The sequence below is a fragment of the Triturus cristatus genome, chromosome 11 (assembly GCF_964204655.1).
Source record: "Triturus cristatus chromosome 11, aTriCri1.1, whole genome shotgun sequence".
Classification (NCBI taxonomy): Eukaryota; Metazoa; Chordata; class Amphibia; order Caudata; family Salamandridae; genus Triturus; species Triturus cristatus.
In genome coordinates this window covers 906932161-906952441 of record NC_140594.1, presented here as the reverse complement: position 1 = coordinate 906952441, position 20281 = coordinate 906932161, and the positions used below count along the sequence as shown (strand labels likewise).

At 49.3% G+C, this 20281-nt stretch overlaps 1 protein-coding gene across 1 annotated transcript in view; it reads right to left on the bottom strand.

Moving 5' to 3' along the window:
• DHX36 (DEAH-box helicase 36) overlaps positions 1-20281 on the bottom strand; it is a 357256-nt gene that overhangs the window by 261845 nt on the left and 75130 nt on the right. The window contains exon 6 of the mRNA XM_085634820.1: positions 19804-19883. Coding sequence (XP_085490946.1) covers positions 19804-19883 — 80 coding nt within the window. The remainder of the gene's footprint in view (positions 1-19803; positions 19884-20281) is intronic.

Here is a 20281-nt window from a genome sequence, read left to right as displayed (position 1 = left end):
GGCTCTGAGTATTTCTTTAGAGACGTCGTCGACCGGATGGGGCATTGAAAGAGTCCATAGAAGCCCTCCCCTGATCCGCTGACGGCAGTTTCTTTTGTGACCACTTTCCGCGCTAAAACACAAAGCCACTGCTAGGAAACAGTGTGCCCAAAAATAATTGTATTTTTGTAGAATGTTTGTTATATTATTATTATTTTCTTTAAACTGAAAGGCACAAGAATGCCAGAAGGGATCTGGGAAAGTAAAGGTCATCACAGTACGCAGGGCAGGGAGGAGGGCGGGTAGGTAAAGAATCTGTGGCTAGATTCTGTCTCTACCAGATAAGGTGTTACCGAAGGCAAGTAATTTGTTCATCTGATAGACATCTAACTGCAGATTCCTTACCTTTGAATTAGATACCCAAGCAATACCATCCCTGGAGGAGGGTCTGCGAGCTGGCACATGAATGCTCCCCGACTAGGACTAGCCAGCCTTTATAAGAGTGTGGCAGGCTTTCGGAAAGGTAGTTGAGGGAGGGAGAAGACGCCCCACCCGAAATATTGTAGAAAACATGGGAAAGGACACTCACAGCAAAGAATAAGGATAGGTCAGAAGAACACTTTACATCACCATACAGACTCCCCAATGGTAATTAGACCATTACCGGACTGGGCTGAAGGCCAAGGATAATGGCTAATACCACAGAGCCCAAGTTCCTTGCCACAGATGCACGTGATGAAAACAACCACCAAAAGGCGGAAGAACGCATGGCAAACAACAACAAGGACAGCCATAGACCATCCGCAGCCATAGAACACACTACCGAGGGAAAAGCAAGCTGTCTAGGATCATGCAACCGAGTACCATATAGAAAGCCCTCTGAGACATGAGGAAAAACACAGCAACGTAAGCAAAAACATACTCCTTCCTAGAAAGGTAGCATAAAATGACTGTCTGTAGAGACACCGATAAAAAAGATGGCCGACTACAGACATAACAGAATAATGTATATGGACATATATGTATAATATATAAAATACAGAGAAATGCACCATATACACTGTATAAAAAATATATTCAAGAACGGTGGATAGAATCGTGCACCACAGTGGACATTGGCTGGGATGTGATAGCGGCAGGCCGGCAACAACTATATGGTACCGCATAAAAGAATAGAGGAAGTGGAAGATATCACACACCCCAGAAAAAGAAAAGCGACCAGTTATAAAACACTACCGACTGAATGGCGACAATCAGGCAGCTGAGAGATGACCGAAAGGGAAAACATGCAGGTGAAAAACAGTCCAGAGTCCAGTCAACAGATCCTGTGACATCACCGGAGAGCATTATATTCCCACTCATGAGTCCAAGAGACAACGTACCCCCATGGAGTTAGAACTTTAGCCTTACTCACGTGAAGGGAAGGAATTTCCTAGGGAGAATCCGAAAGGAGTACCAAACCTCTGTAAGAACCAACCATAGAAAGGGTGGTCAAAGAACACACATTCAAGAAAAACTACCAGTTCAGTAACTAAATATTGGGGTTGGTATAGGAAGGGTCATGGAAATGTTTCCATCAAAGCACAAAAGCCTTGCACAAAAGCGAAAATATCAATAACCACATTGTGCAGGGCAGAAGCCGAGTAAAAACAGACCACACAGTGGCACAGGAGAGAAAGAGTCAGCAGAGTAGACCACCCATGCCAAGAAACGGACAAGGTACATCCACAAAGAACCTTGAGAGAAAGAGAAATGGCAAGAGTGAATTATACCTGTGCATACCAGGAATTAGCACAGGGAAGGGAAGAAGGAGGGAAGGGAAGAAGAACATCTGACAATGTAGTCTAGGTCAACAAGTATGCCCTCTTTCCTTGTGTCAGCACCAGATAAAGTGTAAGGAAAGAGCAGGGAGAAACCCCATGCACCATCCTACCAAGCACACAATGAGACATCGCCTATAATGGGTGCCAAATGTTCCCGAAACATTCGGAGGAAGGTTCATAGGGCATCCCGACGAAGTACCCTGGAGGACAGGGAACACTGCAAAGATGCATCCACACAAGACAAGCAGAACACCCAATGGAACCTAGGTAGAACAAACAAAAGAATAGCTTGCATCAACAGACGTGGTAGCCAACAGGGCCATAAAACAAAATGTGTCCCTTATGATGTGGACCATAACTAGTCATTGACATGTCTCGAGCAATAAAAAATACCTGTAGGTTGCAGGAGCATCTCACTATGTGCCACTCATAGGTTAAGTGTGAAAGAAAAAAGCCAATGGCACTGTTCCAAAAGGGCTCACATGTAAAAGTAAAACCAAGTAATCATCCCGGGACTAACTCAGTACAGACAGTATAGCAAGCAGGGCTTAAGATTTCGATCCACCTAGACTACCCCAAAAACAGTGTAAAGCGGAGAAGAGCTTTCGAAAGAGCAATGGCTCGCCCAACAGAATCTGTGGCATCCATGGCCACCTCTACAGAAGGGAGCGGCAGCTCCAAAACCATCGCAACCCTCCGCAGAAGCTCAGCAAAAGCAGAGTTAGCCTCAGTAGCGATGCTAGGAGGAGTAGCGAGGCTAGGAGGAGAAAACAAGCCCAAGGATGGGGAAGAGTTAAGGTTACTAGCCTCACCAAGATCAGACACCAAATGAAACACCTGAGTACTGTTACTTATGTTATCGCTCACATCACCAAATGATTGTCTCCCGAAGGAAAAATAGCAGCGGGCTCCTCTGAAGGCGGAAAATGTAGTCTGAAGAGAATTGTTCTGCTAGCCGACGCCGACCCCTGACCGGCGTCGAAGAGGGGAAACCTCAGCGTCAGGGAGGAGGGACATAGCGACAAACCCCAAAGTTCTGTGCACCAGAACCTATATAGATTCCATCACGGATCCAGAGGGCCTCACTGACAACGAGGGAGGTCACGTCGGCTTGGAGTTAGTAAAAGCTTCTCCAGCCTCCTTGGGGAAGAGATGCGCACCAGAGGGAGGCCGAGAACCAAAAATATAATGGAGAGACAGTATTTTCTCATCTGATCCAGTCGCCTTGGCGCCGGGGAATACTGGAAGGTGTGGGGCAGACTCTCACTCGGATTCCACAATGGGAAGTACTAGAAGAGCATCAGAGACACCGCACTTGCACGGTAAAGTCTGAGAAGAACGCCACTATGACCGCCTATGTCGTGACTTACCAGTCAATAGCAAAGACGAGGGACTTCGGGAGCTGTCCCTCGGGTTGAGAAGACCACGGTGACAGACTAGTGACCTTTGACCACTGTGCCGCTAACAGTGTCATACGGCGCTCCAGCAACAACCGACAACCGCAGCTGAAGACAAGAGTTGCACCCTTAGCAGTCACTGAGCACCACATGCAAATAGAATGAATGTGTGGGGTCAACATCATAATCCACAGGACCCCAAAAAGGAAAAAGGCACAGCACGTGAGAAAGTGCCATCTTTCTTGCATGGTATGCCCCCAATTTTTGCTGAATTGCTGATGTACTTTGACTGAGTGTGCCCTGGGCTCCTGCCAATCAGGTGCCCAGGGCATATGTTCCTTCCCTAAAACTGTATTGAAACCAAAACCTAATTGGCATCTCTGGCCACAGGTCAGCCCCTGGTAAATGGTACCCTAGGTACCCAGGGCACTGTGACCAGAGAAGGCCCCTAAGGGCTGCAGTACTTATTGTGCCACCCTTAGAGGCCCTGTACCCTGACACCCACACACTGCCCTGGCAGGCTGAGTGTCTTGGTACAGAACAAAACAGAGTTTACATGGCACACGTCCCTGTGTGCCATGCCCACAAACACACTGCCCTGGCATACCTCAGTCACCCCTCTAGGTGGGTGCCCTATGCCAGTGGTGTGGGTAGAGGTACATGAGCCCTGTACCCCTACAGTACCCAGGTCCATTACTGGGCACTGTAAGTGCAGTGCTGCCATTAAGAGTATATGGTGCTTGGAGGTCGTCCTCACGAACTCCACAGCACCATGATGGCTACACTGAAGACCGAGAAGTTTGGTATCAAACTTCTCAGCACATTAAACCCACACTGATGCCAGCGTAGGATTTAATGTAAAATGCACAATCCACGTCCTGCCTGAGAGGCTGCCTAGGCTGCCACCCAGCAGACATGTTGCTGGACCCCTGGGTAGAGAGCCATCTGCTCTCCTGAGCCTGCAACAATGCACGTCCTGGGCGAGGTGCTAGGTCTCCTCTACCAGGCTGGGCAGGGGGAAGCTTCAAAGGCATGCCGTCTTTGTGAGCCTCCCCAGACCACTTTCTGTACTCAGCAACTGGTCCCCACTGGTTCTAGCCCCCACTCTGGCGGGAAGACTGGCGGGAAAGCCCAAGTGAGGAAAGGGGGTGTGCCAGCCTCTGCCAACCCCACCCCTCAGGTGGGGGAGGCGAGGTGAAGCACAACTCCAGGTTCTCGCCATCTTGAGGATGGGGAGCCCTGCCCAATCAGGACTAGGCTCCTGCCCCCCCTCCCACTAGAGTGGCAGGATAGGGGGTGTACCCACCCCAGGAAAGAGACCCATTGGTGCCTACCCTTTACCAACCTGTAACACCCCTAAATTTAGTATTTAGGGGCACCCTGAACCTTCCTTCCTCAGATCCCGAATCCGAAACAAGAAGAAGAACAAGAAGAAAGAAGACCTGCCGTGCAGCTGCTAACAAGAATGACAACACCAACTGACTTGGCCCCTGCCCTACAGGCCTGTCGATCCTTGAACCTGCTCCTGCTAAACCCCGGCGTCTCCAGTGGTCAGCAACCTCGAAAACCCCGGAGGACTTGACTGCCTTGCTCGTCTAAAGACTGGGACTCCCATGAGCAGTGGTTCTGCTCAAACAGCAACAACGCCTGGTGCCAGCCAGGAACCGCGAATCCAGCACACTTTGCACCCGCCGAGCCCGGCCTATGCCTGAGTGAACAAAGAACACGAGGACGTCCCCCCGGCGACTGTGACCAAGAATCCAGCACCCAAGGACCCTCGACGCTTCTGACAACACCTGCAGCCTCAGAACCAGGGACCCCACCCTAACCGCGACCAGCAGAGGGTAAGATTTCCCGACGCCAAAAGACACCCCTGCACCCGACCCCCTGCGGCCCCCTGTGTCCAACTCTTGGGTGCCTACGTAACCTACAGCTTCCATACTTACCTCTCGAAGTGGTGGTCGCACCTGAAGAATCTCCGTCCCCGAGCTTGCAGCCTTTGTTCATCTTGCAGTTTCTCCATTGAAATACACTGAGCGCCCGACGGCTCAAAAGCACCCTGCACCCAGCCGCCCGAGTGCCCCTGGAGGTGCAACATCTATCCTATCTTACTTCCCCACTTGCCCTGTGTGAGTGACCAGGAGCCCAGCTCCCACAGCCACGTGGCCTGCCTGCTAGCAGCCACCAACCAAAGGCCCCCTGCCTGCCATAGGCCAACATTGGGCGTAACTCTCTCTGCACCCGGCTGCCCCTGTGCCGCTGAGGGTGTAGCAACTGTGCCTACCTGACCCTGGGAGACCCCTGAGTCTATGCCCAGAACTTTAACTCTGCCAGTCGAGTACTTACCTGAAAGCCGATACCCAATGGAGAAAATGTAGGTTAACATTGACTGGTTTCACTTGGAAATTCTTCTAAGTGTCGAGTTTTGAAACTTTAAAATATTCACCAAAAATCAGCCGAACAACGAAAACGAAATTACTCACCTGTTGCCAGGGGAGATCCCAGTGCTGGATCTTGGTGCCCAGCACTGACCCTGAAAAGTAATTATAACTGCGATTTTCCGGTAACCAAATGTTTCTCCATAGGATAACATTGCCTGGTTTTTGCCAGAAATTCTTCTAAGTGTCGTTTTTTGAAACATACAAATATTCCTTAAAAATCGCCTGTGTAACAAAAACGATTTTTTTCAACTGTGTTACAGAAGATGCACCAGGGCTGAATCCAGGATCCAGCCCCGAGTAAGAAAAACCTATGCAAAGTAATGGATATTGCCTTTACTTAAAAATTCCCATTGAGCTCAATGTTATAATTGTGTTTAACTTGTGTTGCCTATTACAACAACTGTAACTATTGCATCTAAAAGTCTATTGCTATTTGAAAGTATTCAACCAGAGCATCTTATTCTAAGAAAGTATTTTGATACCTACTTGTGGTTCTAAAATAAAACAACTATATATTTTTATATACAAAACAATTGGCCTAGAGTTCAGTTCTTGAGTGTGTGAGACCATTGCTTTACACTGTCCTCTGATACTGCCTTACTGCTCGACCAAGCTACCACTTTAGAGAGTAAGGTTATATCTAACTTTAGCCTCTGCCAAACCTTTGGGGACTGTGGACTCTGTACACACTGAACCTTACTTTGGTGCAGTATATACAGAGCCACTTTCTTACACAGCGTAATCAACAAATGTCGAGATAGGCCAAAAATGGCCTGAGGTACAGCTCTCTGGATCCCCGTGGAAGCACGGAAGGGAAGAAACTGGTGTCAGGGAAGGGCTTATATGGACTCTGTCAACGTCACATCCGGAGGACGGCATCGCTATGTAGTCACTCGACACACACTCGACGTGCAGAGGTACTGCTGTAGAAAACTTTCTGGATCCAGTCTGGCGTCTGGGGATAATTCAAAGGATAGGAATCTGCAGCTATATATTTCTATCAGATATAGGCTCACCAAACGTCACGCACTGCTGTAGGTGGAGGTCTATTGGTTTATTATGCCTTATGTCGGATGTTTTTTTCCGATAGTGTCTCCAATGGCTCACAGAAATATTATCTTTCTGAATGGTAGAAGGGAAGATTTGCGTCTGTTAAGAGTAAGGGTTACATTTTTGAAGAGTTGGAGACAAGCCTTGACTGAATGATAAGAAGGAGCTTTCACCAGCCATTTATCTAGGAATGGAAAGACGCAGTGACCTTTCCTTTTTAGATACACAGCAATTGAGAGGCATTAATAAAATATCAAGGGCTGATTTTAGGAAAAATAGGGCACATGTGACTTGGTAATGGCAGCCGGTCACTTAAAATCTTAAATGCATGTGGTCTTTTCAAAGTATAGGGATATGCAAATATACATCTTGCAGATCCAATAAGGTAATGTGATTATTGGGATTCAGAATTTGGAGAATACTTTAGAGACTGACCTTGCAAAATGATTGCTTCTGGAGGTACAGGTTCAACTTTTACAAATGTATGATTGGCTTCCATTCTATGGATTTTTTTTTTTTTTAAGTGAGAGCAGAAACCAGTATTTCGCTAGGCAAGGGCTCTATTTCTATAGCTCCCTTGTTAAGCATGGATAGAATCCCCAATTGTAACAGACAAAGGTGACAACAGAATCTCTTGTGAGGTGGTTTTGAGGAGGCCGTTGAACAAATTCCAAAGTGTGACCGTATGGTATAAGGTCTAGGACCCAATGGTCTGTAGACACAATCTCCCAGCTTCTGAAATAACTGGCAAATCAATCTCGAACAGTTCTTGAGGAAGATATTCTAGAAAAGGGCCCTTGTCACATCATTATTCTTCTGACAGAGCACTTGTTATGAGACCCGTGCTTTCTCTGTGGAGCTCGTTTTGTGTAAGGGGTTAGTGCTGGAGCCCTAAACTGATACTGTGCATTTCTGGTGGAAGCTTACGTAGCGTGTTAATAGGATGGATATTGGTAAGGTAGATATCCTCCTCTGAATGTACAATGGCAGCAGTCTCTCATCGCCGAAAGGGCTGGTGGATGCAGAGTGAACTTGCTGTATCAGTTTCGGTCTTAATCGATCAGAGAGCATGATCTAAATGCTTGCAAAAGAGGGCTAGTCATCCGGAACGTCCAATAACTTACTCTGGAAGTCTTGTCTGACAGATGTTGGCATCAGTCAGCTCTGCCTCCTGAGAATTGTCGCACCTGCTAGCCATCTTAATTCAATAGACGCTATATCCATGGCACAGTTTATCATTTCAGGTGCCGCTCATTTACCCACCTGGAGAATGTTCCTGGCCTCAGCTCATTTGTCTTCCAGCAGAAGGTCAATGTATGCACAGATATCCAACCACATTTGTCCATCATAAAGACTAGGATCGCTAAAGAATTGGAAGCTCTCACTGCAGTTGCTACAATGGCAGAGAATCTCTTACTAGTGCTGCCAAAATACCTTCCTTCCCTGTCTGATGCAGTAGAACATGGTACGGTTGGATTTCCGTGATCATCTTTGGGGAGGATTACATTACGAGACAGTACAAAGATCACTTATTAGACAGGCATATTAATTATCCAGAGCCATAAATGTTCACCCAGACAAGGGACAAATGCAGACACTATTGCCAGATTTTTCATCACTTTTATGCCTTCATTTCAAATCAAGTCCACTATTTGAAGAATTTCACAGATTTGTAAAAGGGAGGTTTGAAATACTCCAAAAAGCTGTCTGAATGGGTGACTGGTATTGGTAAATCAGCAAGACTGCCTCCAATGTTCTTAGGTGGCGAGTCTGCTAATTGCAGTGCAGCTGGTGGTGAAACATCCCACTCTGTATCTACACATCTTGTTTATCTGGTACTTCGCCTTCTTCTCGATCATGATATGAATAGGTGCCACTGTCATCACTGGTTGCGGGTAAAGTAGGCCCTGATGGAGGGTTCTGCAATGGTTGTTATGACCTTGAACTTAGAACTATGACACAGTATGTGGAGTGCGAGGGGTAGGTGATCTCTCCTATGCAACTGGCAAATGAGATGGCAAAATGATTGACTGTATGAATCTTGTTTAGTAATCTGCCAACATAAGTCAAAAATCTGTGACAAAAGCTCTTGGTACTTGAATAATTTCCTCCTGATATTGCATTACTTGCTCCAAGAGCTCATAGTCCACAAAGTATTGGATATGTCTTACTTTGGTTGCTTCTTACGTTATAGTCTGAGGTGAGACAGACTGTTCACATTCCATATGCTACTCATCTTCCACATGATTTTGATGTAAAGATCTGCTGGACAATATAAAAGGCCCTTTAGTCCTGCTTAATCAGAATTCTTAACATCAAGTGGATGACTTGGCAGCAGAGGCGAAGCATTGATTGGCGAGGTATGTTCAGGCATAAGTGGCACAGAAATGCGCTTTTCTGCGATTATTATAACTCTCTGATGTTTTGTTGAATGTTTCTTCTTCATCTGAGCCTCCGTCAATGGTAATATGGAAGGACTTGTTAATGGAGAATGCAGATGGGGAGGTGGCTGGTATGGTTGCTGTGTTCACCCCGACTAGGTCATCGTGGTCATTAAGGTCACTGTACTTGACAAAGTTAACCCTGGTCCTGTTGACAGTTTCTCCATCTATAATGGCACTGTCGACATTTATGATGACGGTTTAGAAAATAAGTTAGATACCTTTTTTTTTTTAATAGAGTCAGAGGCTGTGATCTTGGCCTGTGTTCTGAAGGCACATTAACTATTCTGCTCTGTTGGTAAGGAGCATCAGATAAGAAGGAGTAGTTTCTTACCTGTAACTCCAGTTCTGTAGTAGGGGTATCTCTGTTATAGTCATAATCTATGAATAATCCCCGCCCATGTGCGGGGACCCCGGAGCAATCAAAAATATCTCTTAAGCTGTCCCGCATTTGCAAACCTGCAAAGACACTTAAGAGACAGACAAAATAATACAGCCTAATCACCACAAGGCTGCACTGGCCAGCACTTCCTCTGAAGTGAACACAAAAGCCAAAATAAAGTTGAAATGTCATTTTTATTCACATTTGACATGTTCCTTTATTATCACACACTCCCTTCACCAAAATCCCTTTAAACAATAGAGAGGAAGGGGTGGACAGACAAGCCCTATAGGCTGTCATTATGTGTCTGCTAAAGGGATACCGTGCCTTTAAGAAACTCTCCAGAGACCCCCGGTATCCCAGGATGCACAGCCAACACAAGTTACTTTCAGTTCTTTTTGAAGGTGTATAACAACAGGCCTGATACCGTCAGGTTACTCCACCGGGGAGGAGGGAGGGTCGCTTATGACTATAACAGAGATACCCCTACTACAGAACTGGAGTTACAGGTAAGAAACTACTCCTTCTGTAGTAGGGGATCTCTGTGTATAGTCATAATCTATGAATAGAATGGCAAGCCCATCCCAACCAACAAGAAGCGGTGGAGTAAGACCAACCACCAACAAATCACTGTGCAAACAAATTCCTTAGCGAAGCCTGTCCAACCTGCGCATCTGCCCTAGCATCAGAGTCCAGGCAGTAATGCTTTGTAAACGTATGGACTGACTTCCAGGTGGCAGCCTTACAAATGTCAGCAATGGGAACATTCCTAAGCAAAGCGGTGGTAGCCGCCTTTCCTCTAGTCGAATGTGCTGTAGGCTTACCCCCTAATGTTTTATTAGCTTTTTGGTAACAAAGCTGAATACAGGAAACAATCCATCTGGAAATGGACTGCTTTGAGGTAGCTAAACCAGTTCTTACCGAACCATAATTAACAAACAGTTGATCCGACCTGCGGATATCTTTTGTCTTATCCAGGTAGAATTTCAACACCCTACGCACATCAAGTGAATGCAGAGACCTCTCCGCCGGAGAGGAAGGATGCTGAAAAAACGTAGGCAAAGTTATCATCTGATTCACATGGAAATCTGATATCACCTTAGGCAAAAATTTAGGATGGGTACGCATCACTACTTTAGAAGCATGGAAAACAGTATACGGCTCTTGGCAACACAGAGCCTGAATCTCACTCACCCTCCTGGCCGATGTAATGGCTACAAGGAAGGCCGCCTTCCAAGACAAATGCTGCAGCGAAGCCTTATGGATAGGTTCAAAAGGCTCCCTCATCAATCTAGATAACACCACATTCAATTCCCAAGGTGGAGAAGGCCTTCTAACAGGGGGAAACACCTTACGCAAACCCTCCAAAAAATCCTTAATCACAGGGATTTGAAAAAATGAGGTTTGAGAAGGGCCCTTCCTATACGCAGTCAGAGCTGCGAGATGAACCTTAATAGATTGGAAATTAAGCCCAGACTGAGCTAACTGCAGCAGATAAGGCAAAATAACGTCTTCTTTACAGGATGTAGGGTCAAAGTCCTTCGCCTTGCACCATAAGCAGAATCTCTTCCACTTATAGGCGTAGGAGGTCCTCGTAGACGGTCTCTTAGCCTCTTTTAAGATCTCCATACAGTCCTGAGGCAAGTTCAAGTGTCCATACTGCACTAGCTCAGGAGCCATGCTGCCAAACTCAAGGACGAGAGATTGGGGTGAACCATCTGCCCTCCGAACTTCGTGAGGAGGTCCGGCCGGCACGGCAGGCGCCGGTGTGGCAGAACAGACCGGTGAAGAAGGTCGGTGAACCACCATTGTCTCGGCCACTCCGGAGCAATCAGGATCATTCTGGCTCTGGATTGCGACAGCTTGATCAGCACCGCCGGAATCAGGGGAATGGGTGGAAAGGCGTAGAGAAAGCTGTTGGACCAGCTGATCCATAGTGCATTCCCCAGCGTCCCTGGCTGGTAGTACCTGGACGCGAAGTCGCGGCATTTGCTGTTTTCTGCCGTGGCGAACAGATCTATATCCGGAGTGCCCCATTCTGCGAAGACGTCTCTTAGCACGTCGTCGTTTAGCACCCACTCGTGGTTCTCTTGAACGAGTCTGCTGAGCGCGTCTGCTTGGGCATTCTGCACTCCCGGCAGGTGGGTCGCCGTGATCGTCAGATTCCTGGCCACCAGCCAGTTCCAGATCGCCTGTGCCTCCCGAGACAGGGTGCGTGACCGGGAGCCCCCCTGCTTGTTGAGGTAATACATGGTCGTAGTATTGTCCGTCTGAACCAGCAGGGAGGACGTCCTGAAGGAGGGATGGAACGCCTTCAAGGCCAAGTGTACTGCTCTGAGTTCCAAAAAGTTGATATGGTAGGTCGTCTCCATCTGCGACCATATCCCCTGAATCTGAAGAGGGCCCGAATGCGCTCCCCAGCCCTGGAGAGACGCATCGGTCACTATGGTCTGGGCCGGAATGTCCTTGTGAAAAGGGGTCCCCTTGCAGACATTCTCTGGGGAACACCACCATTTCAGAGACTGCCGAGCGTGCTGAGACAACTGGATCTTGTCCTCCCAACGCCCCTCCTCTGGTCCCATTGATCCTCCAGACATTCCTGCAGGGGCCTCATATGCAGACGTGCATTGGGGGTGAAGAAGATGCAAGAAGCCATCGACCCCAGTAATGAAGACACCGTCCTCACCGTAGGAGAGCGGGCTGAGATGAGATGCAGAGCCTTCCCACGGATCGATAAGCGTCTCTCCTCCGAAGGACACACGCTTGCGGTCAAGGTATTGACTGAAGACCCCAAGTACTGGAGACACTGCACAGGGATCGGCACTGACTTCGTCATGTTGATGTGCAGCCCCAGACGGTGAAGCAAAGCCGCCGTCCTGTTGAAATGGCACTGGGCTTCCTGATAAGTGGACGCTTTGATCAACCAGTCGTCCAGGTAAGGGTACACAAACACCTTGGTCTTCCGCAGGTGTGCCGCGACCACTGCCATGCACTTGGAGAACGTCCGTGGCGCAGACTTCAGGCCAAACGGGAGTACGGAATACTGGTAATGGTTGTTGCCTACCAGAAACCTCAGGAATTTGCGATGCTTCGGTGCGATCGGCACATGAAAGTAAGCGTCCTGCAGATCTATGGCGCACAGCCAGTCTCCTCGATGCAACTGAGGGTAAATCTGATGCAGGGACAACATACGGAACTTTTCTCGGCGGATCCACCTGTTTGCTTGACGCAGATCCAGAATAGGCCTGAACTCGTTCTTGTCTTTTTTTCTTACGAGAAAGAACCGTGAGTAGAGACCTTTTCCTTTTTGCCTCAAAGGAACAGCTTCTATCGCCTTCTTTTTTAATAGAACGTCCGCCTCCCGCTGGAGCTCCCGCACCATGTAAAGGGAGCGCACTGGTGGAATCCGTGGAGGCGAACTGGTGAAACGAAGACAGTAGCCATTGCAAACAATATTCAGCACCCACTTGTCCTGTGTTATTGTCCTCCACTCTGCCAGGTAGTGTTGAATACTTCCCCCCACCGGAGCGGGTAACGGATGAGGGGGAAGTAACTTTTCAGGGCTTCGACCCGGACGGGCCTTTGTTCCCCGCCGAGGACTGATGCTGGCCTCTGCCCCTCTGGCGCTTCTGAAAGGGTTGCCTCTGGTACTGCTGCTGTTGCTGGGGCTGTTGCTGGGGGCCCGACTGACGCCCTTGGCCCCTCTGCTTGGTGTAGCGCCTGCCCGAGGAACGGAAGGACCTCCTCTGCTCCTTAGGCCGCTCCAGCCCCACCGCCTTCAGAGTCTCCGCCTCAGCCTTCATGCGGGCCATCTCGTCATCCGCATGCGACCCGAATAACGTCGTGCCAGAGAATGGTAGATTGGCGATCTTCTGCTGCGCTTCCGGCTTGAGCGGAGTCAGCCGCAGCCAGGAATGCCTCCTCATATGTATGCCGTGGCAGTACCCATGGGCCGCCAACAACGACACGTCCCCCGCCGCACTGATGATCTGATTAGAGACCATCATGCCCTCGTTCAGCACCTCTTGAAAATCCTCCCTCTTGTCTCTGGGCAGGGAGGCCGCGAACTGTTGCAGGGAGTCCCAAAGAGACCTGTCATAGCGCCCCAACAGAGCGGAGGCGCTAGCGGCCTTCATTGTAGTAGCCGACGTGGAGCACATCCTCCTCCCCAAGGAGTCCATTTTGCGACTCTCCTTATCCGGGGGAGCCGTGGAGGAAGGAGTCGTAGAATGTTGCTTACGAGCCGCCGCCACGATAACAGAATCCGGTGGGGGGTCCACTCTGAGGAACGCCGGATCAGAGTCAGGGGCCCTGTACTTCTTTGACAGTCTCGAGGGCTTCACCACAGCCGGCGTTAAGAACACCTCCATCGCAGGTTCCTCCAGTCCTGGGACCAGCGGGAGGAGGGGGCGCGACAGATGTACTTTATGCAAAGTCTCAAAAATCACAGACGTAGTGGGAATAGGGGTAGTCACTGATATCCCCAACTTCGCAGCCCCTCTCAGCAACACCTCCTGGAACGTGGCAATGTCATCCACTGGAGAGACGCGGGAAGGAGGCGTCTCTGACAGCGAGGGCGAATACTTGCCAGCCCCCGGAGAGTACGTGCCCCTCGACCCTCTGGAACGGGACCGATACCTCCGTCGACCATGTCCAGAGCGAGTGGAGGATCTGCGCCTACTCCGTGATCGCCTGCGAGGGCGAGAGCGAGATCTCTGCCGGTGAAGCACCCTCGGGGGAGGAGGCGGTGGCTGCGGTGGTGAGGCAGGCAGCTGAGGCACGGGCAGAGGCAGCGGAGGAGGTGGAGGAGGAGGAAGAGGAGGCGGAGGAAGAGGAGGAGGCTGAGGAGGAGGAGGCAGTGCAGGCACCGGCGGAGGCGCCGGTGGAAGGTCGGGCACCGGAGGCAAAGGAGGCCGCTGGGTACGCAGCGGGGTCAGATGGTCTGAAGCCCCATCACTTCTAGCCGGAGAGCCCCCATCATCATTGTCCGGGCTCGCGGCCACTCTCCTCTTCTTGGCGGGCCTGTCCCGCGGGGAAGCCACCGAAGGCGAACGTCCGCGCCTTCCCGATCCTCGACTGGAGATCGTAATCACCGAGGACGTATTCCCCGATGTCTGGGACGTCGAACTGTACCTTGACCTCGAACGGCGTCTCTTCGCCCTCGACGACGAGTGCCGCCCCGCAGTCGATCGTCCTCTCGACGTCGAACCAAGTCTCCTCGACGTCGACCCATGCCTCCTCGGAGTCGAGCCCCGCCTTGATCGCCGTCGCCGGGGTGTCTGCCTCGACGTCGACTGTCTCCTCGACGCCGACTTCTGGCGTCTCGACGTCGACCGCCGGTGCCTCGGCGTCGACTGCTGCGATCTTGACGTCGATCGTTGGTATCTCGACGTCGATCGTTGATGTCTCGACGTCGATCGTTGGTATCTCGACGTCGATCGTTGGTGTCTCGACGTCGATCGTTGGTGTCTCGACATCGACCTGCGTCTCGGCGTCGACCGCCTCCGCCTCGACGGCGGGCGCCGGGATCTCGGCGTCGACTCCGTCAGCGTCGAGCCGTGGGTAGACGGCGGCGAGTGCAGTCCATGGGGCTCGGTACGACGTCGATGTGCTGTCGACGTCGACCGTGACACCTGCGACGGCGACCCGGTCCCGGGTCTCGCCGGCCCCTCCCTCGACGTCGAACGCCGAGGCTGCCGCGACCCAGAGCCCTGGATCGACGGCGAACATACCGGTGCCTTCTCTCTCGCCGTCGACGTCGTCGCCTTCGACGTCGAACGCGACCTACCAGCCGGTAGGTGTCGTTTCTGCTCCTTTTTCTGCCCGGAGGTCCCTCCAGGGGCTGAAGCATGGGCGGAGGAGGGGGAATGGGACCCTCCATGCCCTGAAGTCTCACCGGTCCTCTGCTTCTCCTGTCCCTGAAGGCGAGTCTTCTCCCGGTCCCTCAGGGTCCTTTTCGAAAAGGTGCTGCAGATGAAACAGGCAGCTGGGACATGTGAGGGCGACAAGCAGAGGATACACACCTCATGTGGGTCCGTCTTAGCCTTCTTCCTCCCACACTCAGGGCATTTATCGAATAAAGCCATGCTGAGAGTGGGCCAAAACTGCTCCAGATTGCAGGCAGTAGTAGACAAAGGCTTTAGACGTCGAATGAAACCACTTTTAATCCAAAAAATCCGATTTTAATCAATTAAACCACCCAAAAGGGTAGAGCTCAAGCTCCAGGGTCCTGCTAGCAGGAGCCGGAAAAAAGAACTGAAAGTAACTTGTGTTGGCTGTGCATCCTGGGATACCGGGGGTCTCTGGAGAGTTTCTTAAAGGCACGGTATCCCTTTAGCAGACACATAATGACAGCCTATAGGGCTTGTCTGTCCACCCCTTCCTCTCTATTGTTTAAAGGGATTTTGGTGAAGGGAGTGTGTGATAATAAAGGAACATGTCAAATGTGAATAAAAATGACATTTCAACTTTATTTTGGCTTTTGTGTTCACTTCAGAGGAAGTGCTGGCCAGTGCAGCCTTGTGGTGATTAGGCTGTATTATTTTGTCTGTCTCTTAAGTGTCTTTGCAGGTTTGCAAATGCGGGACAGCTTAAGAGATATTTTTGATTGCTCCGGGGTCCCCGCACATGGGCGGGGATTATTAATAGATTATGACTATACACAGAGATCCCCTACTACAGAAGCTTTGTTCTCTGGAAGGCCTTTTATCAGATTTGCTTGATTCCTTCTTGGGAGATTCCTTTTCGTCATGATGTTTTAATGTATGGCCCACTGAATGCTCTCTTATGACCTATCTTGCCAGATCCTGAGGTACACTCACTCTCATGCTTGTCTCCAGAACCCGGGGTTTGTTTAGCTTTGATTATTTTGAAGCCAGATTAGCAACACTCTATCAAGGTTTTTGAGAAGAAGGTTTGACAGATTTTACAGTCCGTATGGGAGGTGTAGGAAGGTGGATATCTGACTATGGTTACCCCCAGTTTTTTGCCTAGTGTCTAGCTGGTTTTTCGACTTAGTTGGCCTGAGATCCTGCCATTCAGGCTCTCAGCCTATTCGCTCTCTCTTTAAAATGTACACTAGGTACCCAGGGCATTGGTGTATCTAAGGCCTACCAGGGGCTGAAGCATGTATTATGCCACCCCTGGCCTGGCCTAACAAATTTGACACAACTGGCTGATCACTCAGCTGGGGTAAGTTGGTGTAACCACCTCTTACTTAGGTGTAGTATACCTATACCTAACCTTAAATGGGACACATGGTAACCTATAAGTCACTCCTATGGCAGGCCTTGACAATCCTGAAGGCAGAGTGCTTGGTTCCATGTGAGATGGTGCTCTGGCATGAGCTGAGCCTGTCTGCAGTGGTCGGAACAACTTCCTTCTACCGTTTCCAGATATCGTCATACCATATACTCTTAAGTGCATTATGAACCTCGCGGTTAAATGCTATCTTTGGTTTGGCTTTATCAAAACATGTCGAGTAAGGTGTCATACGAATTGGAATACTAACCCCTCGCCAATTCTGGCGACGGGGTTAGCATTCCACCCTTCTAGAGGGACACGACATGTACAGTACCTGAAACCCGGGTAAAATCAGATATAGCCTCAGCTCCACAAAATGGACGCTGCCACCACAGACACAAGTCTGCCCTCCTGCTGCTGGGAGTCCTTCCAGCTTGGGAGACGTGGACAAAGGGTTTCCTGACAGGGGAGGTGCGTGCACCACCCCAGGCAGGATTTTGTGTATTGGTCAGGTAGGGCTTGAATGGAATCAGACATGCCTGAGGCTCACAAGGAGCCTCGGTGCATATGCCAGTCCAAACCGGTCCTGGGGCACACCAGCCCCAGACCCGGGGCGAGCTGGACAAAGGATTGGTGGTGTAACCACCCACCCTTATGGAGGGAACTAGCAGGTAGTCCGGCCCCTAGAATCCGCTTAAAGATAGGAGCTGTGTCCTAAGCCTTTGGACATCCTGGAATCAACTTAATTACAAGAAGAAGACGGGAACTTCGACGCTCTGCTGCACAGAGGACAGAAGGAAATCTCCCCTATGGTCAGGGAGTGACCATCTTGCCAACGCAAGCACCAACCAGCTACTCGACGTCTGCTTTGCCGTCGCCTCCTGCCGGAGCCCGAGCCCGACAAGAACTGGACCTCCAGACCTCTCACAGCCCGATCCACAGTCCCTGCAAATAAGGAACCCGTGGAGGCACCGAGACACGTGGAGCCAGCCATCTTGAAAGACCCACGACAAGCTGCAAGCGCGACAACAGAGGCTCCCTCCAAGTTGTGCTTTGGGTCCTGAGAAGCCCAACACCCGAGCAGCATCTGCACCAAAGGTGAGCCCTCCAGCATCTCCACGATCTGCGTGGGGCCCCTCTGCACTTTGCATCTCAATGCGCCTACCCGGTCCCTGGCCCGTTGGCTAGTGGCCATTTTGGCGACCTTGTTTGAAAACTACGACGCTGGTCTGGTTGCTCCAGACTGGCCCCTGCTTCCCTCCAAAGGAGCAGCCCCTCTGACCTTGCTGGTCCGAGTAAACAGCTTTCTTCATTCTTCACGACTTCTGCTTTTGCCAAGGCTTGTTTGCTTCCTTCGAGTCGCCGACACCGCCGACAGCGAGAGCCTGCGTGGGACAGCTCGTGAACCGACTCCTGGACGTCGTCGACCTTCAGGGACCACGTGGCTGCGGAGACAAGCTACACCTCATCACCTGTTTGCACCCGACATCGCCTGGTACCTACCTGGTGCCACGCCGGTCACTGGCTAGTGACTGTGAACACTGTCCCCTCTGCTTTCAGGTCTTCTACAACTCCGATCCACCCTTGGATCCACCGCATCTCTTCTGGACCGACCACCTGTAGCATCTTTGTCATCAGGCTCCATTGAATCGATAGACGAAACCCGACGCACTTCGAGACCTATGCACCCGCTTCCTGTGGGTGAGGTAAAGCTGGCACTCCGGTGCCCAAGTGTAGAGAAACATCTCTAGTGTCTGTGTTTTAAGTCTTAAGTTCGTAGTCCATCCAGAAGACCCTTCTAGCAGTAACTTTTGAACTTTTACGCACCCATTGAAAACCTATGGGAGCCCGCGTGTAACTTTCCTCACTGCACACGCGACCCGTGGACCTCCTGGTCACTAACTGAAGTTAGCTCCTTGTAGGCCCAGCGATTCTAGAAGCCCTAGGCCTTTTCCCTTTTCTGTTAGTGGTACTTATGCCACTATTTTAGTATATGGTTTGAGTGGCCACCAGGGCCCATCCATATAAAGTGCAACTTCTGTATATTGTAATACTTTCTTGTTTAACGATTTGTGCTCCTGTGCTCATAAAGAGTCTAGGGGATACTTTGAGTAATAAATACATATATATTTTGAATATATATCTGTGTGGTGTCCTTTCATTGGTATAAAGGGGGGTTACATATGGTAAAACAGCTTGCTTAACACGCTTTAACGAGTTTAGCCTCAAAGACTGCTTAGCCTACGCTACCACTAGGGCAGCTAGTCCGAAAAGGTTGACTTACAACCACACCATAAGGGTTGCTTGGCATGGTACAAGGTGGTCACTTTAACTAGTGAACAGCATATACCAGGCCAACTTCTCACAGGAGGCATGTAGGCAGAAAAGGTAATCCTTGAGGGGGGATCTTCTGAATGCAGTTTTATCTTCCCAGAAGTACCACACGGCTTAAAGAGACCTTTTTTGGATGTCTGACAAGATGTTTAGTCTTCTTTTTGATATAATGGTGCAGAACTTGCTTTCAGGAAGTTCAATCCCATTGAGTAGTGAAGTAACGGAATATTTCCAGGTTTGCCTGAAGTAAACTGAGCAGAGCAAAGAGAGACTCCCTTCATATGACATGCGGTAGAAATTCTGAAGTACGGTAGACTGAGGGAATACTACCTAGACAGGGAATGATTCCAGAATGAAAATCTGTGAAAGATCCAATACTGGAAAACATTTTAATTTAGACTTCTGATCTTTGTTATTTTCATTTGTGTAAAGTTTTCCTCTTGTATAAAGTATATCGAGATGCCGCTCACCAGCAGAGGTATTGTAACGTTCATGAATGTCAAAGATCTCGTGGTCCAAAAACAAAATTAATTAACCCAAACAAATGTAATGGCCTATCAATTGGTCACCAAATGTTTAGCACAACAAGGTAAGCTAAAAAAGAAAAAATATTTGCAGTAAAAAAACTTCATTTTACCACCTTACACTGATTCACCTTGAAATTCAATTAACATTTACAAGTAGAAATTAAAATACCAACAATTTCAGATTTACCTTTGTAAACGAATTTGGTAGCCTGTACTGTTGCCGTTACCACATGCTTCTGCTCTTTCTGATGCTACGCGCTCTGCTACCTGAAGCAAATTAAAAATAAGTTACTAGCACAACCAGATCATTTGAACATAAACATACATTTTTGAAACATATGAATAGATGTGTTCACATTTAAGACCTCTATACTCTTCTCAGGTGCATAAAGCATCCCGCCTTTAGGAGGGCAGTACTAGGTTTTTTTTGTTTTTAAACTAGGATGCATTTCGCTGTTGGAAGAGCATTTAGGTTAACATATTAAAAATACTGATAACTGCATGGGTGTTCATTTTTGTGCTACTTGAAACCACCACTGGCAAGTGAATTAATGAACATTGTATTCAAAATAAGCATAAAATACAAATTATAGTACAGTGAATTCCTAAAGTCAAGAAAGAAAAGTTGCTTTGCTACCTTATCAGTTCTCAATGCATGGTGTTCA